The sequence below is a fragment of the Cygnus olor genome, chromosome 3 (genome assembly GCF_009769625.2).
Source record: "Cygnus olor isolate bCygOlo1 chromosome 3, bCygOlo1.pri.v2, whole genome shotgun sequence".
Lineage (NCBI taxonomy): Eukaryota > Metazoa > Chordata > Aves > Anseriformes > Anatidae > Cygnus > Cygnus olor.
In genome coordinates, this window is record NC_049171.1 from 97,173,863 (window position 1) to 97,200,797 (window position 26,935).

General features: G+C 43.9%; 1 protein-coding gene across 1 annotated transcript in view; it reads right to left on the minus strand.

The window, feature by feature from the left end:
* Positions 1-7,790: 7,790 nt before the first annotated feature.
* Positions 7,791-26,935, minus strand: part of KCNH1 (potassium voltage-gated channel subfamily H member 1) — a 185,413-nt gene continuing 166,268 nt past the window's right edge. The window contains exon 11 of the mRNA XM_040554071.1: positions 7,791-14,777. Coding sequence (XP_040410005.1) covers positions 13,929-14,777 — 849 coding nt within the window. The 3' untranslated portion in view covers positions 7,791-13,928. The remainder of the gene's footprint in view (positions 14,778-26,935) is intronic.

A 26,935-nucleotide genomic window follows, 5' to 3' on the forward strand; every position in this document is an offset into this window, starting at 1 on the left:
TGCCCAGGGCACTGTGTGCACCTGCACCCATTTCAGCAGTTTCACCAGTAGCTGCCTGTGGACCAGTGTCTTGGCTACTTACTTGTAAAAGGAAGCAAAGATGAAGCCAACTGCTCTGCTCGAGTTTTCCGCTTTCAGCAAAGGAGATAACGTCAAGCTAATGGCCTGCTGAGAACAGCTAACACCGAGCTGTGTCCCAGCCATGGTGGTGCGAGTCACCTGCACCTGAGCTTACTGCAGGTGGACCATTGACTCAGGCATCCCAAGCCTGTGCATGAGCCTTGTCAGCTCCAAGCATGAGCAGATTCCAGGGATGCCTCCAACGCCCAGGAGGAGAGGGAGAGGAAAAGAAAAAGCCTAATGAACCTGACCCCTATATTTTAGGAGAATAGTCTCAAGGTCCAGCTTCCAAGCAGCTTCTGAGCCTCTCCATTCAAGGAAGTTCCCACAGCCCTCCAGCCTCCTGTCAGCATCACTGGCCTTGGAAACTCTTGCTCCAGGAGGAAACGAGCTCTTGACAACAGAAAATGGCAGGGTGGGAACTGCATGGCAGCATTAGGTAAGGGAATCCAACACACAGATACTTGGAAAACCTCTTCATTCCTTATACTGGGAGTCACAAAGCTCTGGATGAGAGCAAATAAAGCTAACATGAACATTTTAACAGGCAAATTTTGACCACAAATTGGGCTGCACCACTTTTCATCACATTTGGGGCCAGTTGGGTCTGAGTGTAAATAAGCTAAGGCACCGGTGTACCAGATCCTGTCAGAAATGGGTCAGTCAAAAATGGGGTACCTGTGGCATATGAAGTCACAAGCAACATTCAGAATACAGGTAACAAAAATACATCACTATCTACAGGGATTTAGGAAAAGCTTTACATATGGTTGGGTAGCTGAAGTGAATCACTGCTGACAGGTGCATCATGCAAGCACTGAAAAATTAAAGTTTACTGAAGAAATAAAACAGAGACATGACTTTGGTTATAACCTGTGAAGTTTAAATTGCACCAGCACTCCCTCTAGATATTTCTTGACAAAATTAATTAACTTTTATGGACCACAGAACTGATATCCCTGCACTAGTGCATTGGAGTTTCCAAATTAGATGGCAAAAATAGAACAACTGGAAATGATATTTGAAGCGCAGAAACATCCACACCATTGGCGAAGGAATTTAAAAGGAAAAATCCTATGGAAAGAAGAAACTTCAGCTGATTTTTTTAGACTGCTGCTGGAAGAGTTAAGTTTGTTTTAAATGCACAGGTAATGTGGGAGTATTACCTTATAGTAATCCAAATTGCACAGAGATAAAAATACACATTTACGAGACAGTTTTTTCAGTGGTATTATTGCTAATTTATATTTATGGGTTTCTTTGTTCTTGTGGCAGTAATATTTGTGCTGAGGTGGTGGTTTGTGCTGAAATTACAGACTAATAATGTTCATCTGGTCACATCTCTCCTTAAGGCTACTTCAACAATCCTTCAGCCGCCTTCTACCCAGCCTGGCATCCTGCCCCAAGGCCGCTCCTTCAGTCAGGGTCAGTTCTTGCTGCAAACACGGAGGCTGGTGCAGCCTCGCTACTGCCCTGGCTCACGTCTGCCCGGGGCAGGTGAGCCATGCATCTATCTACCCTGCAGCTGGGGCTGGGCAGGTAAAAGCCTTCCCTCGGTACCCTGCCTGCATGTGGCCTTGCCGTGGGTCCCACACTAAAACACCGTGTGGCAGCATCATAGTCCAGCCCCACTGGGGATCTGCTTTAGTGCAGGCCCATCGTGAATCACACTATGACATGACAAAACACAGGAGAAAGAAACATGGAGAAAACCCCCTGTGGGTTGGGCTCAAAGGGTTGTAGTAAATGGGGTTACTTCAGCCTGGCAGCCTGTCACTAGTGGGGTTCCACAGGGCTGCATTTTAGGGCCAGTTCTCTTCAATGTTTTCACAGGTGACTTGGATGTAGGACTAGAAGGTGTTTCGAGTAAGTTTGCAGATGTTACTAAAGAGGAAGAAGCTGTTGACTCTGTCAAGGGTGGAGAGGCCTTGCAGAGAGATCTTGACAAATTAGACAGCTGGGCCATCACCAGCATTACGAAGTTTAACAAGAGCAAGTGCTGGATTCTGCACCTGGGAAGGGGCAACCCTGGCTGTATGTACAGACCAGCAGACGAGATGCTGGAGATCAGCCCTGCAGAAAGGGATCTGGGGGTTTGGACCGATGGCAAGTTGAATATGAGCCAGCAGTGTGCCCTGGTAGCCAGGAGGGCCAACCGTATCCTGGGGTGCATCAGGCACAGCACTGCCAGCCGGTCGCGGGATGGGATTGTCCAACTCTGCTCTGTGCTGTGTGGCCTCACCTCGAGTGCTGTGTGCAGTTCTGGGCACCACAACATAAGGAAATAAAACTATTAGAGAGCGTCTACACTGCTACACGGTCAACACTAAAGAACATAAAACTATTAGAGTGTATAGGAGGGCTACAAAGATGGTGAAGGGCCTAGAGGGGAAGACGCGTGAGGAGTGGCTGAGGTCCCTTGGTTTGTTCAGCCCAGAGCAGAGCAGGCTGAGGGGAGGCCCCATGGCGGCCTGCAGCTCCCTCACGAGGGGAGCGGAGGGGCAGGCGCTGAGCTCTGCTCTCTGGGGACAGCGACAGGACCCGAGGGAACGGCATGGAGCTGGGACAGGGGAGGGTCAGGCTGGGTGTTAGGGAAAGGTTCTGCACCCAGAGGGCACTCGGGCACTGGGACACACTCCTCAGGGAAGTGGTTATAGGACTGAGCCGGCTGGAGCTCAAGAAGCATTTGGACAACACTCTCAGACACAGGGTCTGATTTTTTTGGTTGGTGCTTTGGAGACCCAGGAGTTGGACTTGATGATCCTTGTGGGTCCCTTCCAACTGAGGATGGTCTATGATTCTGTGAGTCTGTGACTTGGAGACCATAGGACCCTTCAGCACAAGGGCCTCTGACTGCACCTCCTTCCAGCCTGGCAGCAAAAGCAATGGTTTCAGGAAACTGTTTTTAACTCCTTCAAGCCCCAAACATGCTGGAGCCCCCAGTGCTCCAGATAGCAATGTCCCAGTGATAGCCCAGAAGGTCACCAAGGACATGTGAGCAAGCAAGCTCTGGGTCCTGACCTCAGAACTTGTTAATTGAGATGTCTCCTGACCCACACTTGGCATGCCACCATTGGTGTTTCTGGCCAAACTTTAGCAGCTTTTGCTCAGGTTATTTATTCTCAGAGTTCCTCAATCTGACCAAATCCTGTCAAATGTTTGTGAAAACTGAGACCTACAAAGGATTTTCTGTATTAAGTCCTGCTTACCTTGAGTGGTTATGCCAATAACTAATGACATCAAGAAAAATTGCAGGTTAAATATGAACACTGACTTGTTATACAGGTTTTAAAAGTATGAAAGTCATCCAAAATACAATACTGTACCTTTTCTTTCCACTCACCCACAGATGGTAGTCACCACTACTACCACAGTCATGAAAATGCTACTGCTCATTGCCATGGTGGCAGCAAACAAGTCTCACAATCCCACTCATTATTAAGCTTCTTTGGGAAAACCATCAGTGAGATTTCACAGCACTCACATAATTCCACCAGGACTCCCCCCTCAGTAACTTCTTACTCATCAGAGGCTGCAAGCAAAGTGTGCCATGATCCCTGTCCCCACCTACCTGTTAGTTGCCCTCACTTCACAAGTGTCCGTGGTCCCACAGTCTCTCACTGGACATGCAGAGGTAAGGACTTTGTGTCAGGGAGCGCCATCATCATTCCCCTCTTGGCAGGTCTTACCAAGGGCTCCTCCTGCTCCAGAGGCAGCCAAGCCTAAGGTGAGATGGGGCCAAGGTGCCGCAGGGGAGGGATGTGGCACAGGGTAAGCACATGACTGGCATTGCATGTCCTGAAGAACCCCTGTACTCGCACAGATGGAGCATCTCCCAAGCTACCTGAAGCACGGGGGGCTCCAGACCTCACCTGCCAGCTCGTGAGAAGCTTTCTGCTTTCACTTGGAGACATATTAGTGCTGGAAATAATTCAAGGTGTTCACTGCCTGCCCCTTGCTGGCCCTTTAGCATCTGACATCTCCCTTCAGTTTGCCAAAGGCACTGTCATCCCATAGGTTAACCACCATAGTGGAACAGTTTTTAAAATTGTTATCCAAAAAATGAAAGGTGCACAGGGTTTACCAACAAGGGGATGAAAGCTGATGCCACCCATGCGTATTGTTGGAGATCCAGGGGTGTGCCTAACCTCTACATCTGGCACAGCAAGCAATAATCTATTACAGGCCTCATTTTCAGAGCACTGACAGCTATAAACATGCATTTAGGGTCCATGCTTTTGCTACGTGATATGCTTCTTCCATTTACTGCCATGACCTTAGACTCTTCTGACATCTGGTCACCTGCACTAAAGTCAGAGCAACCAGCCTGCAGCTACTCTGAATGCCTGACTACAGATGTGTTATTTGCTGCTCACAAATGAGACATGACCACCCCAATTTTACAGATCGATTTTCAATTCTTGGTGCCTGAACTGTAATGTCATGCAGTAGTTCATATACAGTTTCTGCACAGTTGCCTAATGGGTGCTTTTTTCAACTTAGCTTTCAGCTGAGCTGTTTCAGTTTCCATTTCTGTCTCCATGCCTCCAATAGCCAGGTTCAATATGGATGCATGTGCAATAACACCATGCTGAAGGAAAAAACAAAACAAATAATTTATTTTTGGCTTGGGGCTACGTACAGATTATCTTAACTCTCGTTCTTATCCTCCTGCCACAGCTGACAATTCTCAGTAAACTTTCCTGTTATCATTAGTTCCAAAATACCTTCTGCTTAACTGTGAAAGTAAAACACACACACACAAAAGATACTGGAGAGGTTTGAAAGCGATCTGTGCTTTCCTTCATTGTAAGTCACCGCTTGCAGAGAACCAATTCTTGCCCAGCTGCTGAGCCCACAATAGCTCCCAGGTTTAATACCGCACTCAGTGTACTACTGCTGCTGAGCATTTCTCTCCAAATGGTGACCCCTACTGAAGAAGAGGCCTTAGTCCTCTGTTTATGGAAAGGCCACACTTGATGTAGATCATCCAGCAGCGTTTCCTTCTCCCCGAGTTGTGTATTTCAGCTATGAGGAAGGGATGTGGAAGCAAATACCTGTACCAATACCTGCATCCCCTTCAGATCCACATCTACAAATGCAGTGATATTCGCAGGGGCAACACGTTCCCCAGGCAGGCATTAACAGCAAAGACGTGCCTTCACTTCATTCCTCATCCACTGGGACAGATGTTCAACTCTGATGATTTTAAGGAAAACTGTAAAAGTGACTAAAGCTAAGAAAAAGAAAAAGAAAGAGAGAGAGAGAGAGAGAGAAAGAAAAAAGAGAAGAAACTGTGGAGAACAAGAGAAGTGTGTCACCTCACAAGCAAGCTCCCTGAGGTTGTTCCTGCACTCCCTTCCTCCATCTGTACCAGGTGGGATTTCTAGGGTGAAAAGCTGACAAGTTGTCCTCATGGACAAAGATGCTGAAGTTAAACTTGTTTTTAAACCTACACCTGTGCGGTGGGGGGAGGGGGGGGGGGGGGGGGGGATGGAGGCACTTAAATTGAACGTGGCTGTGCTGTAGGAGGGCTTGAATTTGACCTTGATTAGCAAGAGGGAGCAGGAATGGAAAAGGAAAGAGGATTAAAAAGAAGCCAGCCCTGAGACTGTGTATTTTGCAGCTGTACCTGTGCACAAGCGGCCTCACATGTGCTGCTGACAACCATGTTCAGAGTTTACTCTAATGCCTTCTTTGGCTCTCTCACTGGTTTTCACTCTTCCCGTCATTCAGGAATAGGACAGGTTATTTCCCCCAGCATCTTCATCCCATCACAGAGGCCGTGCTGAATTATAATGAAAGGAGTGGAAATGCAGGTGAACAATATTTGTTTGCTATTATTTTCCCTATGCCCTATGCCTGTTGCCTTTAACCCCCTCCCACGGCGGGCAGCCATGAACACCATGGCAACCCCGCGTCCCTCGGCATTGCCCAGCGGGACGGGCAGCCTGGCCGGCCAGCCCTGCCTCGGTGGCACAGCAGGCGAGCTGGGGCACAGCAGCAGCTGCAAAATGCAAAATTCGCAGTGGCCAAACAAGATAACGCTGCCTCCCCAGCAGCCGCAGCAAGTGGGCGAGGGGTGCCCGGCCGGGATGGGATGTGAGGGAGGTGCTGGAGGAGGTCGCTCAGTCTGGCACAAGCTCCAGACCAGAGCTCTCCTCCGGCCACCCACCGTCAGGTGTCTTGGAGGTGCTGCCCTTTGCATGTAAGCTTGTGATAAAACAGAAAGAGCAGGCCCTGCTTTTACTGCTGAGGGAAGTCAGACTCCGTGGTGTGCACACTGAGGCCTGGACGTGTTTCCCCTTGTGCAGTCTCCCTCCTGCCAGAGGTGGCTGACAGAAATTTCATGAAGTTCAACAAGAAATGCAGGGTCCTGCACCTGGGGAGGAACAACTGCAGGCCCCAGGACAGGCTGGGGGCCACCCAGCTGGAAAGCAGCTTGGCAGAAGAGGAGCTGGAGGTCCTGGTGGACACAGAGGGGAACACAAGCCAGCAATGTGCCCTTGTCACTAAGCCTGCTGATGGCATTCTTGGCTGTGTTAGGCAGAGTATCGCCAGCAGGTCAAGAGAGGTGGTCCTTCCCCTCTACTCAGTGTTGGTGAGGCTGCACCTGGAGCACTGCACCCAGTTCTGTCCCCCAGTACAAGAGATGTACTGGAGGGTCCACTGTAGGGCCACCAAGATGATCATGGGGCTGTGGGGCTGGCAAGGGGAGGGCAGCAGGGATGGGGAACATTGTCCAGGCAATGCTATCTGTCCCTGCATTAAGTCGAGCTTGCGACACCACTGGGGAGGCTGCTGAGCACACAAGGAGCCTGAGCAAAGTGAAAAACTGAGAGATCAGAAAATGGGAACAGCAGCCTTCAGAGACCTCAGAATGAAATAACAAAGTACATGCCTTCACTCTGTTACTCTCCCCTGTTCTAAGTACAGGGAGCACAGTACATAACATCAGACAAAATAAAGCTGAGACTTTCGTGCTGGTCAGTGAAATAGTAGCAGCTGAAGATCCAGTCACAGCACACACCGCTGTGGATGCAGAAATGATGGTAAAAATAGCTTCTCCTTGTGCTCCTTGGCTGTAGCTGGTACAGTTTAGCCTCAGCCCTGTAGGCTGAAAGCTTATGCTTTATTGCTGTTCTTTTGAAGATTAGGTCCACAATCCCATGAAGTATTGCTGTACAGGTGACAGCAGCGCTCACCAGACCCACAAGGGTGAGGAGGCAATGGGCTAAGATCATGCTGCGGAGAATGAAACACAAACAGGTGTGAAGCTCACGGGGTCTAGGCTGACATCCTGAAGAGTAAAATCCTGTACACACACCCAGACCGGCTGCTGGCTGCCTCTCCTGGCCCATGCTGGAATCCACAATGCAGGGTGCTAGGATGGTCGCTCCACAGAAAACCTGCCTCCAGCTTTCAGCAGCCCTGCAAGCATAAATCCTGGCTGTGCTGATATGCAGCAGGCCCAAGTCTGAGGAAACAACCTGAACCATGTACAGCTAAAACGGTAACACCAAACTTCTCTGCTGATAGCACTCCACACACAGAGCAACAGGAACAAAACGGTGAGCCAGAAGCTCTAGAGAGTAAATTAAAATCCCCTCATTGCTCTTATATACATATATTCTACACACAGAAAAGCACACCAAGGCGATTATAATGTATAAAATAGTTTATTACTATAATAAATAAAATTAAACTTTTTTTTTACAAATATTATTTGTGCTTGTTTAAAAATGTTGAACAGGGATATCATTAATGTAGGTGGCTGCATTTATAACTGAAACATTCCCAAACAGCGTGTATATGTATGTACACACACTGTCTATCTACTGGCAGCTGCTTTGCTGACCACAAAAATAGTATCTACTTGTTCTCTTTGTCTAGTCATGCTTCATTGAACAAAGTGACAAATGCCAAGAAAAAGAAAGAAGAGTATTTGGTGGATTTCAGAAAGGATAAAACCAAGTGAAATACATTTAAAAGCGCCAAAGCGACTGCATTAACTGCATATCAATAAAGTGTCCATGCAGTGGTGGCTAAATATTGAAACGCAGACAGGTTTCCAACAGATGTACAAATATTGATTGTATGTAGGTACAATAATATAACACATTCATTAGAAAACTTCGTATTTCTTTATATAGCAGTTCATCCTGATACAAGATTATTGAACATCTTTCATCTACAGCTAAAATGATTCTTTTTCTATGTTAGTGGTCACAGATTCAGTGGGAAGAAAAAAGGACATTAGCCTTTCGGAACAGAGAGTGAAAACCCCAAACTTTTGTTAACACCAGGCATTTAAATCCACCTACAGAGATGTCCTGGGATTACACATCAAATATGTTTACACAACACTCAACAATCAGCTTGAAACAAATTACAGTTGCAGGTAAATTCACATTAGCGTTGTTGAACTGTAAAAAAATCTTTGAAACAAACACTTTTATGATATGACGGGCTGGCTCCCTGATGTACAAAAGTATTTAGACAATAATTATGTATCTTGGTTTTGTAAGGGGAGAGGACTATTGGAGTAATTTATTATACTAAGAAGAAGGCAATAAGTGGAGAAATAAATGTGATTACCAACAAGTGATTTCCATCAGATTTAGAAAGCTAATCAAAGTGCTTTATCTTTAGGCAACATTGTAAATACTACAGAACATTAAGAAGGAAGGAGAATGGAATCACAGTTTGAATTGTGTCACTTATGAAAGGGTCTTAAGGCTAAATGTTGGATATATCTTATTGCAAAAAGCTTTATTTTCATTTAATTGAATCAACGCTTGCCACAACAATGTGGTCAAAACTATGTCTGATTAAAGGATGCAGTAATCTACTGTACCTCACCTCAAATTTCTGGAGCTTCCCTGCACGGGTCTCTCTCTAAAAAGTTTGTTGCAATGAATCAGAAGTGCAGCTGAAACACAGACTTTGTTATTGCCAAAACACCCACAGGAGACTACGTGGAAATGAAGAATTCAGAAGGTGCTCTTCACCACCTAATACCAGGACAAGAAAGCAGAGGTGCGGTGACTGTGTGCCACATGAGAAGAAGGATAGGCTCAGCACCTTTGAGACATCCCCTGGTACCAGGAAAAAGAAATCCGCCTGTTCCACAGTCCCTCTTGCAGGAGAAGCCACGAGAAGCGATACCAGGGAAGCTTAGCTTCAGAGACATTGTGAGTGAGCAACAAATGGTGGCTTATGAGCCATATTCCCACCAACTATGATACAGCATTTTTCCAATGTCACACGATTTCCTTTTCCTATCACAGCACCTGCCAGATCTTCTCTCAGTCACAGCTAGCCAGACTAACAGGATAAAGTTGAGGCCCGCTAGAGAAACCAAAAGTCTTGGCCTTAGAAATTCAACATTTAACAAACAAGATAATAACTAGGACATTCAGTGGGTAGCTACTGGGAAGATTTAAGTTCCCGTCTTGAACTGTAATCATTAAATGAGGGATGTGCTTTTACAGAACAGAAACACAATCCATAGACTTATCTGTACATAGATATTATATATATGTGTGTATGTACACGCATTTGCACAAGTGTAATCATACACGTTGTTTATATAGCAAAGACAAATCATGTATTAAATTCTTTCACAGACTGGTTAAGAGTGATTGAAAGTATCACCACATATTCACAGTAAATATCTTGTTCGGTTCATTAAAGTGAAGTACTGTAGAAGCAGAACATCACCTTCGAAGCTGTTAAACAGGGTGCTCGCTGGGATTCAGAGCAGCACTGTGAAAGAGATTTAAAGCAAGAAGGGTGTTTTTAAAAGTATACAGGTAATACCAGACAGAAGTTAATGTATCTGAACACAGAAGGGGTGAGGGTTGGTTTTTGCTTTTTTAATCCTGTGCTGCATATTGGTATTCTGGTTAAGTACAAACTTTTACACGTTTCCATTTTAACAGTTCATAACCCAGGCTCTTTCCCTGAACCACCAGCTTTTGACTGAAATCTCATTCGAATGTAGGGTAAAAACAGAATGCATGATCACTTTTTGATTAATACAGGCTCTTTAGCAGGTTGTTAAATGGTAGAAGCACTATGCCAGAACACCGTTAAAACAGGGGCTTTGTTTTTTCTTTTTTCTTACAGACTGTACAAACATTTGCTTGTGAAGGGACAGAATCTCATGTTCAGAGGTCATTCATTTCTAAGCTGAAAAATAATTTAAGTGAGAAGGCTTGCTCAATATGTAGAGAGAAAAAGGAAAAGCTGACAAAGAAATGGAAGAACAAGTAAAAATTACCATGGGTATGTACACCACCCAGCCTTAGGCATCTAAGTTTAAGGCTCAGTAGAGACAGATTTGCAACAGAGGTGCTTTCAATCACTTCCTAAACGAGAAGCACTGGATCTGCTGAGCCTGGGCACTACACTACAGCTCCAAACCAGTCTGAGGGCCAAAGCCGTCACTCGTTCCACAGCAGGCAGAGTTGTGCTCATTTTAATCACTAGGTAGCCTGGGGAATCCAAAGACCAAAAGCTCATCCTAAATATTATATTATTTCAAATTCTCTTACAACACATACTGGTTACTGAGGGATGATGCAGTCTTCTACAACTAGTTTTAGTACCTACCAGTTCATAAAACCCTAATAAAATGGGTCTGATCTGTTACAGCTGTGCAAATGTGAATGACATTGCCTGCTGCCAGTGCTGGCCTGCAGCAGATGCCTTGAAGGTGTCACCGGAGGGAGCAGAGTTTTTCTGGAGTTTCATGACTGTAACAGAATGAAATTTGGCCATATTCCTCAAAGACATTACATTTTAAGTGTAATTCCGTAGTATATTACAGTCTTTCAAGGCTTTACAAATGGATTATAAATGGCTTTACAGGCTATTATGACAGCCTCATAAAAGCCTTCAAAATGGGCTCTGCTACACCCACCCCTTGCAGTACAGCAGGCAGCAGCACGCCAAATCACGCTGGCTGCACGTCAGGCTGCACGAGAGGTGCCGCCAGAAGATGGGGACTTGGGCTCCTTTACTCACAGTACTACATGTGGCAGAGGGGATAACTGGGGGGCTTCTAGGCTTAACCCTGCCATAACGCCAGGATTCGGCAATCAGCAACACCAGAAAAACCTTAGACACATCCCTGAGGGCACATGAAACATACCACTGAGAAACATCAACACAGTGCCAGCTGCAAAGGGCCAGGTAACCTGCAACTGCACATTTAACTCTACGCCTGCGCTGTGATACTCGAGATATCAGGCACATCCTTTGGGGGTTATAACCATTTCCTCCCCCATCTGCCTCGGATAAGCCAATTTTAATGTTTATCCAAGTACAGGGAGATGGGTACCTGCTGAGTTCAGCAAGACTTTCAGCCTTTCACAAATTTTATGAAGGAAACCCGATGTTGGGAATATAATGTTGAAGAGCACTTTGCCTGGATTAGAAAACTGACACCAAGTTAGCCTCTCAAACCCTCCTGGAACTTTTGGGCATCAATTAGAAATACATATATACTTGTAAACCTGTGGTTTATTCTGGCATAATTTCACTGTTGGATTAATTTACTGACTGACAAGACTAGAGAGAAAAATCATGTAGGAGTTTCTAACTGAAACCAATGCTGTGTGGATTTCTTATGGTAATCATGGCATAGCCATTGCAGGTAACCGTTGCCATTTACAGTGATTAAAGCACCAAACACACACTGTGATTTGGTCAAAAAGAGCTTTCCTCAGTACTGTGTGTCTTCAGTACATATCTGTTACAGACACCAGTCACCACTGGAAAAAACTAAACATGAAGCCAGAAGTAAATTCAGGGAATGGCACCCCTGTTTCATAGCAAGTCACCTCACTAATGCCTTTTCTTGGGAATGGGGGAAAGAAGCATACAAATTTGATCCTGACAGATGTTTCTCTGGAATTTTTCAATCCTTGGGTAAGATTTTATAATCTCTGGACACTTCTGTAGTGAACCAAGGCCTATGACCCTTGAAAGCTAACCATAAACCAGCTGCAAACTGCAGTGCTGCTCTCTGAATAATCAGCATCTCAGAGCAAGGCAGTTACTGGAAGAACAGATATTAACAGATATCCTGCCTTCGAGACCTTAGCTCCCAGCTTCACACAGCACAGCCCCGACGCTGTGCCACTTCACCAGGGCACCTTGCACCTCCCCAGGGATGGCTGGCACAGTTCTGCATGGCACCATGCAAGCATCAGGCCACCCAAAATCCTTTCAAATTGGTCATTTCCCTTACCTCTTCCTTACTTAACCTGAACCAAATTTTCTTCCCCCAAAATCATGTCATATATTTTTTTTGAATGACTTTGTACCATAGAAAAAGAATGAGAACTACTACTGAACTGTATTGACCTACTGCCATTAAGAATGAAAACCCAAAAAAGTGTTGCATTGTGCTTCTGTGCAATAACCTACCGATAAATAGTGAACGTACCTGATCAGTGGAGAGAATTTACTGTGAAAACACACCTCTATCCCAAGCCTTGATACCATTTGTGCTACCCTACCTAATGAATAATGAACAGTAGTTTTGGTAAAGTGCTTCAATCTTCCTCCAAAGAAGTTATGAAAATATAAGTTTTGGAAACATCTTTAAGAAGCAGATCGTCTTGTTTCCTTGCTACAATAGTGCTTGTATACAGTAAGCACTGTATTTCTACCTCTATTATCCATTTGCTTTCTAGCTAGATAAGATCAGGAACAATACATCTGGATGTAGAGAAAAATGCCACAATCTAAAACCTCTAAAATTTCTGTGAAAGCCTTTGGCTACAGTGAACATTACCAAAACAGAAACTTCTGAATAATAATTTAACAAGAACTAAAAGAGCAGATTCATAGCAAAAATGGGACATAAATGCCACAGTGTATTTTCACAAGGAGGAAAATCTGCAGAATAGTTACTGGCACTGATGCACCACGGTACGTTCTGCTGTGGGCAGGACACATTCTGCACATTCTGCAGGCACACTGCACATCCAAACCTCTGTCCTCCAGTGGCTGGAGTTAAAAGCAAAGGTAACGATATTCAACAACATCTGAGACAGAAGTTAAGCTTTTGGAAATCAGTATCCTGGCTCACAGAATGAGAATGTGGATGATCCTGTTTATTGACTGACCTGAAATGCTATCCCTATTTCTGAGGATGTTGTTAAATGTAATTGGTTTAGCAGTATGTAAATTAAAAAAAAAACTTACATTTTTTTCACTTTTTTTACAAATCTCTTAACATCCCAAAATGAACTTTGCTATCAAGTAGCACACGTTCATTCTACTGCTCTTTGCTTTTTTACAGGTATATGAAAACATACTGTGGCATTTAACATGCTGAACAGGTGACTGAGACAGTGACAGCAGCAAAATAAAATAAAATAAAATAAAATAAAAGCTGAAAACATAAGCACCCTGGCAAGTCCTTATTCATATAGGCAAAAACTGAGCTAACTACATAAGGCATGCTCCAATAACCTAAGAGGTCACCTGGCGCTCACTGGGATGGCTGCTGCTTTCCGAGTTCTTATTTCAACATCCTGAGGGAGAGAGGGAGTGGGGGGAATGGGAACCAATGCAGAAAAGAAAAACTTTATAAACTGTACCCTTGCTGTCAAAAAGGCTTCAGAGTCAGCTGCCATCTTGACATGAGGTTGCAATTCCTGCTACCGTACCTTTTTAGACACAGGGAACATGCTTAGTGAATTGGTCCCTCACTCGTTTTCGAGATTAAATTTAAAATGTTAGGGGGGTGGTCTGTTTGTTTGATTGATTGTTTTTCATAAAGAAACACCTCAGCTAGCTCCAAACATGTCTTTTTCTGATTCTGGAGACTGGGGCCTTGATATTTCAAACAACTCCTGTGGTGACTGGGAGCTTCTTCTTGAGGTTAATATCCTAAGTATCTCAGCAAGCTGTTTTTCTATATTGGTCATTTTTGTGTTTAAAGCCTTGATGTCCTCTTTCAACTCGTGTTTCACTTCCAGCATGGTGGCCTGAAGAGTCTGTTCTGGAATAGGATAAAAGGAATGCTTGACCTCGGTGAGGACCGGGCTGCGGTCCTGCGGGCTTCGTGTCTCCCCAACATTATCCAAGCGCAAGTCACTTTTTGTGATGCCACTGTCACAAGAGTCTGTCTTCTTCAGGGTAGCTTCTCCCGAAGCTTTAGTTCTCTCTGGTAAAGTCTCCATGGATTCTGCTTTGGAGACTTTGTTCCAGTCTTCACCTTTCCCACAGGCATCTTTGAATTTGGCCCAGCCTTTCCGTCGAGGGTAATCCCCCGACGCTTTACACCCCGCGTACTCCAACGCCGGGGCCTGCAGCTTTGCCTGGTCGGACGCCCCAGACGTCGAAGCCGACTGGTACGACACGGGGGTCGCCGGACTCTCCCGTACGGTCACCACGCTGGCTTTGACCACCGAGCGGGCCGAGGAGTGCTCGCCTAAGACGTTGCCCTTCTCCACGTCCAGGTCATCCGGATCTCTCCCTCTCTCTGCTGCGAGCCGTGCCTCCTTCTGCTGCCTGAAGCGCTGAAACAGCCGGCGGACCGGGTGATCTGGCGGTAAAATCAGAGGGGCTTCGTTCTTCCTCTTCATTCTCTCCTCTTCTTCACGTTTCACATCGCTGATTTTCCGGAACACAATCTACAGGGGGAAAGAGTTTTTGTGCTGTCATTAACTGCACCCTTCTCAAGTGGGAGAAGTTGTAGAGAAAGAATTATTTGAAATAATTTATTATAACCAACAAATGCACAATCTCTGTGCATTTACAGCAACACTACTGCTGTTTTCAAGTGTCTTATTTTGTGAACATGGCTTATTTCATTATTTAAGATCATCTGTCTTATAACATCAGAAAAGAAAAAAAAAAAAAAAGCTCTTCAGTTCTGAGAAGTCACCAAGGCAGTGCCATTGTACATATAATGACCCCAGGAAGTTACTTGCCCTGTTTTGTCTTAAAAGAGACTTCTTATATTTGTTTTGCTGAGTCTAGAGTTGAGCACCAATTTTCTAGTATTATAAAGAGCCACTCCCTTGTCTTACAGCAGCCTCATCCCTGAGCTACACTCAGGGCGATGTGTAGCACCACTTGCTACACATCATGCAAAAGTTCTGGTACTATTTTAGTTCAGTTTGGCCACTGATGGGGTCAGCAGAGCAGAGAACACCCTGGACTCTCCAAGCAGCATTTTGCAAAGTGCTTCTTGCCTTCCCATCCATCCCATACCCTCTTCTAGAAGCAACACGCAGTTTAGGGACGAGACAAAGATCAAGGCAGTCCCAGGGGTACAAGAACAGCGGGGAATGGGCTCTGAGAGCTGAGGGGAAGCCACCCATGGCTGATTACTAGAACAGCCTGAAGAGCTTCATGTTCTGATTTATTTCTTCATTTTTATGGAAAAGTGGACTTTTTTGCACAAAGAAACACTAATTTTCAGTTTACATTCCTAATTATTCCTACCTCAGCCTGTAAGCTAAGCAGTCCCTGTGAGAGCAGCCTAAATATCTTTGTTACCGATGAAAGCCTCACAGTGCCCACACAACCCCAAAACACAGCAAGGGAGCATTTCTTCCCGGAACTTGCTGGCAACACATTCTCTTAAAAAACTCCGTGTGTTTTACATTATTATTGGTATTTTTCAAGCAAAAACCCCTCCTGTGGGGTATCAAAGGTGAACCAGCAAGCAGTTTGGTTTGAAAATGGCAGGTCCCCACAGCCGAGGGTCTCAGTACGGAGCATAAGTGCTGTATCCCCCAGCTTCTACTGAGCACTGCGCCACCTGATCTCTTCAGTTGCCTTTGGGAAAACCTGCTCTGAATCCTTATACTCCAGTGCAGAAATAACTTTCAGGTTCAAATCATTATTAGCAAATGTGTAAATAAACCCATCCCTCTGTTGCAGAGAGATTTGAATTAAAATAAACATCATAAGCACTGCTTCACTGGCACACATAAAATGCATGTTTCTCTTGACTTCAATGCTTCTTGACAGTTCTGTCATTGTGAAGCAGGGAGAAAACAATATCTTAACGCTTCCTATTTGGAAAGACGAAGTTGTCAGACTTGGCAGCGTTTCCCAAATGCAAAAGAATAAAATTAGCATGAAGGATATTTTATTTTCAAGCTGCAATTAGGAATCTAAATGTTAGATAAGAATAAGAAAACTGAGCACTCGACAGTACTTTTTTTTTTTCCAGGAAACTCAGTCTGCCGTAGGCTCGGTACAAAGCGGACAAAGAAGCATAATCCTTAGAAGTGAAGGAATAGCACTTACAGGGAAAGAAGAATCAATACAGTGCTCCAGGCTAATGGCTTCCCACACACTGGCAGTTCCCTGCTTTAATTGAAGGAAGAGTGTCAGCCCAGCTTGAGCCCAGCCGTGCCAGGCAGGGGCTCGGGGTCATTCCTGTAGCAGGCTGAGGCCGGCTCTGGGGGCACAAAGCCCCAGCAAACCAAGGCAGGTAGGAGCCAGGGCAATTTGTCTCTGCAAACTTTGGTGTCTGTGAGCACTCCCTCTCCCGGAGCTTGCATGCTTGGTGCTGGTGTGGCATCCATGGCCTGCGTGGTGCCATGTCAGGCAGACATGCAGATAGTGGGGCTGCTGTGACTTTGCCCACAAGTGTGTCTTTGCATGTGAGCAGTGTCAGTCTGACTGTGCTCCTTCCCTAAACGCTCAGAAGGGATGTATGACCGGGTGGTGCAGCTGTCACCCTCACAGGGTCACCGGGGATGGCACTTGGGTGCTTGGAAGAGCTAGAGGACAGGCTGCTTCGTAGAGCCCATGTCTAGTCCAAGTCCTGCTCTACACAGCTTGCTCAGCATCGTGTCTGGTAAGTACTGGAGTACCTCTGACTATTTAATGACTGGCTTTTCTAACATAAACCAGGGAGTTATTTGTGAGAAGCTGCCCCTGCTGCTGCACAATACAGATGAGACGACAGTGGAGCAAGCCCCAAGCAATAACTTCTTAACAGCCTAGCCTGACCCATACCTGTATTAGCCGCTGCACCTCATGCAGCCAGTAGCACAGGCTCCATGCTGCAGGACAAGAGAAGCCAATTCACCAGCAAACTCAAAGAGGCGAGCGCTGGGCAACATGCTGCTGGCAGTGCCCATCATCCCCACAGGCCCCACTGCTTTCCACTGCGCTGCCTGGACAAGACCTGGCGGTGCTGAGCACACATGGCCATGCAGGACCGGCCACCGGCTTTCTCCCTGTGTGAGGCTCAGCCTCAGGGCCCTGACCGTGCCCACCCCGCTACCTTCAGGATATCAGATCACAACAGAAGCAGAAGCAGAGATGGACAGAGCAATTACAGAAGATACTGCCTTTGTCATGGGTACTGCTACCATGCCGAGGAGATCCCTCATTTCCATTTTGTATATGAGGCCTTATACCAGCTACAAGGCAAATACACCACAGCAGCAATCACCTGTATGAATGCAAAAATGCAGTCCTCAGGTCTCCTATCCTGTCCAACACATACATCTATGTGACAAGCTGTGCTCATGCAGCGCAAATCGAATCTACGCACATTTGCCAGGGCACACAGACTCCAAATCTTGGGTTGGCTTCTCCTACCGGCCTCGTAAGACGCTGGATAAATACCTGTCAGAGTGCAGCTTGTCTTTGGGAAGCCCAGGAAAAGCTGCCACAGGTCTCGTTTTTGGCAAGCTCCCCAATGCCACATTTTCTTAAGAGAAATCCATCTTATGGATTAAGCAGAAGTTTTATAACTATGCAAAGCTCAGCAGGAACTGAAACGACCACGTAATTGCATTTTGGATTTTTGTTGTTGCTGTCTTTCTTGATGTTAAATGCAAGCCCTAACACATAAAAATACCCATAGCTGCTTTAAATGGACTGTTTTCTTACAATTGTTGAGGAAAAAAAAACACACATTTTAAATGGTAAAACAGCCTCAGCAGAATAAAAGGCATTCAGAAAATGTGGTGGTTATGCTGACATATGTATACCTGCCCCCACAAGCAGTCAGAGTACAAAGGAAATGAAAATAGTTTTCATTTGTTATAAGAAAGAGAAGTCCGGTCCTACACATCAGTTTTCATGTGGAATTTGATAGGGCTACAAATACAAATTTTAATCAAAGTTAAATCCCCAAATGTGGCAAAGCTCCTAAGACAGTTTTTAGTTCAATTTCTCTTTATCACTCTCTCCAAGCATTCATTTTTTTCTGAGAAGGGATAGTGCAGGAGCTATGCACACAGAAAAAAATCTAGTGGGAACATTTTAAAAGTATATGAAGACCTAAATATGTATGAAGAACCTGAACTGTGATGAAGTAGCAAGAAATGTAAATACCAGGCATAAAAATGCATGCATCACACATCCATTCTCAAGTCTAGTGTCATAACTCCATCTTTATTAAACAGGTGCTGCATCTTGTAGCTCCATAGGAAAGACTCCCAAGCCAGAAACATGAGTACTTGAGCACTGTGGGAATATTAGCCTAGAATTGCAAAATAAAATAAAATTAAAAATTAAATTAAATTAAATTAAATTGAAAAATAGCTCTGTTAGGCACAGATTACTGCAGTCACCTCATAAACATTTGACTGAGGTATGCAGTTATGATGACTCAGTAACAATTTTATTTGTGGACAATGTACTCAGAGAAGTAATGCACCCGTATGTCCCACTGACCTATGACAGCATATACCCTGTTGCCACATTCCTGCCTGTGCATGAGCAGTGTCCAAGAAAAAAAAACAGGATTACATCCAGGAAGTTTTCCTTTCCTCAGTATTAAGCAGTTGTGAAGATGCCACAGTCTTCAGAAAATCTGGGGACAGGTTCCATCCTCTTTTTAACATTCAACGAATTTTCAAGCTGTATTCGTAGAATCAATGCCTTTAGAGATTAAGGTCAAGATTTATCCCCAAAGTATTCAAAAAATCAGGTGGACATAAATGAACGCTCGAACTACCCATTTAGTTATCAAATGTGGAGTGCCCATCAACTATTACTTGGATTTTCCTGGGCTTGGCACTGAAACACAAGCATCATTTCAATAATTCATTGTGGGCATTTTTCATTGCTATGACTTCCATAATTTCTTTACAATGGGACCAGAAGAACAGATTGCAGTGTGACTTCCAATGTAAGGCAGGTCACAGGATTGCTCTGGAGGGACATTCCCTGAAGGCCACCTCGTAGCAATGAGATTACATCATTTAGAAAAAATATTCCATTTGATGGCAATAAAGAATCCATCATCACATCTTGATAAAAGATGCCTGCAATTTTTGCTTTAATACTGAGTTTGCCTGACATCAGCGACACTTCTGTTCCTTCCCCCCTCACACTCTTAAACATTCACTTTTAGAAACTGATTATAGAGTCTTATGTTCAAAAATCTCTTCAGAAGTAGTAGAGCTAATCAGGTACTACTGTGAAGGGTTTAGACAATGAGGTTTTACTGATATTAAACAAAGTCCCAATGTTTAGAATTTTCAATTTAACACTAAGCTTTCCAATTTTAACTCTTCAAAGAGATTTGAATTCTTCCCTACCTACCAAAATCTTTTATAGTCAGTGCTTAAATTCTCACTCCTGCTCAGAGCTAGAATATGTAGTTGATTTAGTGAAATACGTGGGTCCCTTTAAAAAGTCAAGTAAAACAACTAATCCTACAACCAACGAGTCTTTCAGCTGTTTCCCTCTGCTGGTTCACTGCTATCCATTCCTCTTCCAATCTCACTATTTGCACTGACCTGATGCTTCTCTGGAACTATCCAGTATAGCTCCAAGTTGTTTCTCCTGAGCAGTAACAAAATGGGAATGGGCACAGGGCTGCTTGCTTTGTTTCATGACGACACTTCCGAGAACCTATCCCAAGTTGGCCATTGCAACAGAAGACTGCCGTGCAACAAGATAAAAGCCTGACACGCTCAACAGACAACAGTGTCATCTCATCTGAGCAGACTCAAATATAGGTAGAGTAACTTAAGTGCCTACTCCCTTTACACAAAGACTGGGGGGTGTGGAGTGAATAATAGGACAGGGGTGTATAAAATCAGACACAACACAAGGAAGAGTAGGCAAGGATCGATTATATACAGTGTGGTATGAAAATATATGAAAACAACAGCAACAAATGACAGTGGGAGGAGTCACATAAAAAAAGACAAGTTCATTGTTCTTCACCTGAGTGCAGTAAACATGAAAAAAAACTAAGAAAGATGTTCTGAATGCAAAAACAGACAAAACTGGTAACCTGCTCAGGAAATCTCCTCAGTTAAAAATAGTTGGAAGCTGCAAAGCTATTTGCGGGAATTGTCACAAACAAAAGCATTGTTCTTATTGCTTCCTCAGTTATCCCTAGGCAACCCTAAATAATTATATAGGTCAAATCTGGAACTGCTGCCTCAGTACTGAGGAAACATTTTCAGTGAAGGTGACAGAGGAAGTGCCAGAGGGAAAAACATCAGAAGAAAATATAATAAAGGCTCAAAGATCTGAACCTTAAACATCTGAGCAGGCTGTTCACATATTACAGACGAATATTTACTCTCATTACACCCTTCACTTGCATATAGGGAGAGGCAGGACTAACAAAGCCATTAGTTTGTGGTACTACATAGATTTGACATAGCTTTGTCCTCAGGTTTGAATGAAACAACTGAAACTGGCGTGTTAATTTGGTACAACAGGGAAGGCCACTTGGTGCACATGGGAAATTAAGAAGTCCACTGTCTCCAGCTGCTGCTGTAATGAACAGCTTACTGGAGGGCGTCACCATCTCTGAGCGGCTGGTAGGCTGCAAAATACTCTACAACAATGCTGTCAGCAGAACAGTAGCAATTCATTTTCTTTAACACTCTGCCCTGAACGTATGCACGGTCCCAGGAAGGTAACAAACAGAAGAGTGAGGCAGAAGTAACGTGTTAGCAGCTGTATTCTAGTCTTGTTGTTATCTGATTGTAAATGCAAGCACTGTGCCAGCACTGCATGAGACAGTCTTGAAGATCAGGGGGAGCTTCATTTAAAACACATTATGAATATATTACAAACCTTATCCTGTCAGAGGCTAAAAAAGACCTGCTTGCATCTGAAGTGGAAAGGATTGTTCAGTCTTCCACAAAAATACACCCATTTCTTTGCAACTTTGATTTGTAAGAACTGATCCAAGACCCATGGGAATAGGTAGAAATATGGATTTCAACACATTTCAAATCAGACTGTCATCATGAAGTTACAATTATGAGGCTCCCAGCCACAAAGCTGCTGCTATTATTAGCTCTGCAAGCTTCCCTCCTTTCCACCTCTATAGCATGCACAAATACTGCAAGATTTGGCAGGTTGTCCTCAGCATTAATAGCAAGTAGCATCGCAGCATTTTCCTCTGGTGCTTAATAATTTTCTTCCATGGATACAGAAACATTCACAGAGTCTGGAAGTGCCAGATATCATAAACAATTAAAAGCTTAAAATTACTTAATACAGTGCTCACAGAAAAAGGACTTAAGTGTGAGGAAAACAATTATGAAGAAGGCATTTATTACTACGCAGCCCATCTAGCATCTGCCAAGAACTGATGAAAATATCTTCAGGCTGATGTTAGTCCAATGAAAATTGGATCCAATCTTTTTCCTTTTTTTTTTTTTTGTTTTTAGAAGAAACTATGAGAAAAAATGCTAGAGAAAGGCTTGGCAAAAATGCTTTTGACACTGACGTTGAAGAAACTAAAGCTGCATGCGATCAACATAGTGTGTGATGGTGAAAAATCCTTATAGCAGTACATTAGTAGGTCACAGGGAAAATGGTGGAGGAACAAGACTTTGTCTTTTACAATTACAAATTCTGTCCTTAGAAAGGAGCGAATTAACCTCACATAATATAGGATTGAAAGGGCAGGCTCATAAAGCTTCCCACCAAAATCTGCAATGGATTTCACTGCCATTATCTAGATGATTCCTGGGTTAAGCACTAGTCTCAGTTGCACCTCTAGGACATAAAGGGAATTTGTGTGAGAAGGTATATGAGTACACGGGTCACATTTATGACAGGCGAGAGAACAGATTCCGTTACGCACTTCAAGCTTCAAGGCACAAGCCACAAAATACAGATACCTGTTCAAAGGCTGGTGCAAATTACCCCGTTTGTGTGTTGTTCAGCTTTGACCCTGGGTTTCAGCAGATGATTTGTACGTGGGACTTAGGGTCATGCAAAAACTCACATCTTCAATAACGTGGCAGATGTCAGTAGGTCCTCTCCAGGTTTACTGGCTGCAACAGCAGAATTTGGGTTCTGCTTCTGAAGAGGAACAGGTTCCTCTCCAGTTAATGTCATACTCCTCCCAGGGCACTCCCAAACATGCCTACTTCTGAAAACTCAGAGCAAACCAAGGCTTGGAAGGTCCTGGTGGTGGGGCTGTAAAGCAGTGCTGTTATCAGAGTGCTGGGACCAGGAAACCTCCACTGTCCCTGGGGCACATGCAGCCCAGGAGCTGTGGGTGGACATGGCCCCTTTCCATCTCCAGGAGGACGTTGTTCTGTGGGGACTCAGCCCTGCCCTTCAGGCAGAGCGGTACCTGCTTACTCTTCAAAAATCAGACTTCTGGGCACAGCTAGATCATTAGCATGCGAGTGTTTGGAAGAAACATTAATTCATAATTTAACGAGCACTCATGCTATACAGATGAATAGAGGTAACAAGGTTTTTAGTCTATACAGTACGACATCTGGGCTAACTGCTACTGTCATGAGCACCAGCAGCTTCAACTGCACTGAAGCTCTTCTCTGTGACAGCACATTTTGTAGCCTAGTTACAAATTCTAGAAACACTGATTTGAATATTAGCGTTTAATCATGTCACTATTATTTATTTAAAAGTTCTGCACAACTCAAGGCTCCACTCCTTTATGTCAAACTCCTCATTCTAATTCATGTTTACAGGCTATGCTAGTGTTGAGAGAAAAGGAAAAAGATTTTACAAAAGTACTACTGAAAATAAGGCAGAATTATATGTCCAGAGCAATCAGTGAAAATAACAGATTAAAACTGGTTATAACCTTATCTACAAGCCGACACTAACAAGTTTTGAGCCTTCAAGAGATGCCTTCTCCCCAAAGTACGATCTAAAGCATTGTCAATAGTAAACGTAGAGAACCACACAATGAAAAGACACCTCTGGCATTGGTCAATAGTTTGGATATCCAAAAATTCACAATCACAGCACATTTAGCAACCTTGTTCACTAATTTATGGAAAAAAAAAAAAAGAATAATACAGAAATCCACCAAAATATATACTGCTAAAGATCTACTAGATCTTCATTATTTGTGAGAGGAAAAGTACCTGTTACAAGCAAATACTGAATGTGTGGGCGAGGGCTTTGGGGAACTTAGGCTAGATCTGAGTGGAGAATGTTACACCAATTGAGGACTAATATGTCTGCCAACGTTCGAAGTGCTCTGCAGAAACTTCTTGTTTGTAAATGAGGAAAAAATAATGTTCATGCTTTATGCCTAACAACTGTCAGTAGTTTCCAGCAGCAATACTTAGAAATTACTGTTTTCATGTTTTTTTTTTAATTTATTTTTATATTTTTATTTTTTGCATTTTTAGTACATGTGGTGCTGGTGTACACACACCAGACACACAAACAGCTCAGGGAGACTCATTTCTTCTTCTAGACCAATACACTACCCTCATTCTTGGGCAGACAAGTCTGCCTCAAGAATTGCTTTAAGGAGAGCCCAAGGCACAGCAGGAACTTACCTCTCTGTCACCTCAATTACAACTATACAAAATGTCACATAATCCAACATCTAAAGAGTACAGCATGCCTTCTCAAGAGTCAGAGGCTGTTTCCCCAAACCTCCTGTGGCTTGCTGCGATTTGTCAAGTGCTTTCTGAAAAAAATTGGGCAATGTGTGTGAGTCAAGGATTTGGGATTTTTCTCCCTCTAACACAGAGACAACTCCACTTGAGATCTGAAATGGATGCAGAGGTTGTAGAGTTGAGGAAAGCAATTATGTGTTCAAATAATGGTTAAATTTTGCAGTTTGTTTTCAGTATTACATTTTAGACACCAGCTTCCCAGTAAGATAATTTTCTCTTAGCCAGTGTCTGTCTTTCATGCATTTTTTTTCCTGCTTTCATTTGTCTGCATTCTGTCATTAGACTTAAAGTGATTGACAGGTATTTTACTTTCCAAGAGGGTATCAAATGTGTTTTCAGATGTATTCAAATCAATCAGGCAACATCAGTCCCAAGAGCTTACGAGTCATTCAGCTACTTTTGAATGCCCACTCATAAACCAATCCACACAAACACAATGCTCAAAGTCCCTGATGTACAAGGCTTGTGCAGCTCTTCAAATTATAAACTGAGAATTACATTAAGCTCAGCTGAAAGTTCATTGCATAAATTGCCTCAGCCAGAATACCGAAGATAAACAAACTAACCTACAGCTCTGCTTAATAAGAGAATTAATCCTTCTCCAGACTAGCTAGCCCAGCGTGGCAGCACAGCCGTGCACATCCAAGAGCTCAGTCCCACTCAGCCGGTCTGTTCCCTCCCTATTAAAGAGCACTGTTTGGATAATGTTATGCAAGAAGGAAGCAAACTGTTAATAACTGAATGAGAATCAGCAATAAAAAGTACATTGCTCGCTATTTCCCAAAGCAGCTGTCAAAGCTCTTCAGCCCTAACTAACAGCCAGGAGCTTAAAACCTCGAAAGAAAGAAAACAGTTGGCTGTGGCAAGTTGTCTCAGATCTTCTCATTACCAGGAGCTTCTCTTCGCTAGCAGATCCTGGGAACAGGTCTCTGACAGTCTGCTGCCGTCCGGTCCATCTGGTGAGAAGTGACGGCCCTATCTTCCTTGTCAACTGTCAAACCTGGTACCTGTCTCCCATTCAGTAAATGCACAGATGAGCTAATTAAAATCGCCAAGAACTGACAGATCCCTCCAAATAACTTCACAGAGAATCCTTTAGAGCTGTACTTGGTTTTGTTTCATGTATTTTTATTCTGTAAGAGCAGACGCTTAGGTCCTGTGGCAAATACAGACTCAAATACTGATAGAGGTAGATGCTTCCTATCATATCAGTGTGCTTCATTCACACATCTCTGAATGTTTTACAGCAATTCCTCAGTCCTTCAAATATGACCAACTCCATTACTTTTATTATTTATACAGTAGCGATGCTTAAGGTTGTTATTATTCTTTCAGTTTATACACACACACAGAGCAAAATGCCATTATTCGATGTGACAAAATGGTCTTTTTCATGGGGAGACATCACAGACCCAACACATATTACAAAATAACTGATGTCAGCCACACAAGAATTTATGAGCACCTTGAAATGCTAATTGTGCTAGATGTCCCTTTCTGTTATGGCTGGTAAAGGTTCACCCTTAAAAGTTACAGGGAAGAGATCCTGAATATAATTTGTCAAAAGACTCAGGTTTTTAAATACAACTAGCTTGAATATTTTGGAGTTTCTCCTGAAGAAAACAGTTGCTCTAGAAGAGGTAAACACGATAACACAAGCATATTGTTTCCTGGCAAGCAGACTGAAACAGTCATTTTAAAAATATTTCTCATCAAGTGAGTTCAAAAAATGACAAAATAAAATCCAAATATTGCAAACCTCTACAGGAACAGTAGCAACTGCAAACTCAAGAATCCCTGGCACCATCAAATGAAAGCCTAAAATCCTCATTTGGCCCACCCTTCACTTATATCACACCTCTCCTTCTTGCATACGGATATAAGCAGATAATATGTATTCAGAATAGTTTATTCATCCCCAAATGCCAATTCAGTCATCATAAATTCAGACTGTGCTTGCAACTACTTTTGTTAAAAGATTCTGTTCAGAAAAATTATGCCTGTATCAGACTCTTGGACTACACAGTCGTGGTGTCATCTCCCATTTTCTGTATAGTTGAGAGCACTCACAGACAGCAGAGAGCAAATTCACTTTTCCCCTCTGCCAAAAGGATCTGAACACTCTTTCCTTTCAGAAGCGTGCTCCAGTCACCACGTTAGGGCTGCTCAGCCAGCACAAAAACTATTCAGCTTCAGAGGCACCCAGAAATGCAAGGAGGGAAGTTCTCCCTGCCTTCCTCCCCTCCCCGAGCTCTGCACTGTGACATGAAGTGCCCATTCACTGCAGCAAGGCACAGGCAGCAATGGCTGAGGTAAGTTACTCTGGGAAAGCTTCTCTTGGTCTCCCTTGCCATTTCACTTTGGATGCACAACAGAGCACCCTGTCTTCAGGGCTGCAGAGTCAGTCTCTGTCCTTCGCACCAAATAATTTTCCAAATGAGTGAAATGAGTCTAAAAGCAAGGGCTGTAGGAAATCCTCCTGCCTTTAAAAGCAGGGGTTTGAACTGAGGTCCCCCAGCTTTCCTGTCAGTGTCACATCGCGGGTAGTAATGGGCATGGATGTGGCACTCATTCTCTGCTGCTGGAGCTGCTCTACTTTCAGGGACAACCAAGTATGCCGAGGGCAGGAGGGAGCAGGAGATGGCAGAAATGGTGCTCCTGCCTGGACGTACAGGCCCTCACCAGAGAGGTGGGGTCCCCACACTCTGGTTTCCGCTCAGGCAAACGCCTCCATCATTGCTTCAGAATGGAAAGTCTCTGCTGGAGAGGCTTCAACACCTAATCCCAGAAACCCCCAATAAGAATTTTACCTTCCTCCTCATCTTCTCAAATCAACAAAAAAATGAACGTCCTGAGCCTGAAAGCTTCATCTAATAACCTCTTCTCTCTGCTTTGCAACTCTAACCTCTCATTCCCCCAAACTAAAATGTCTCATT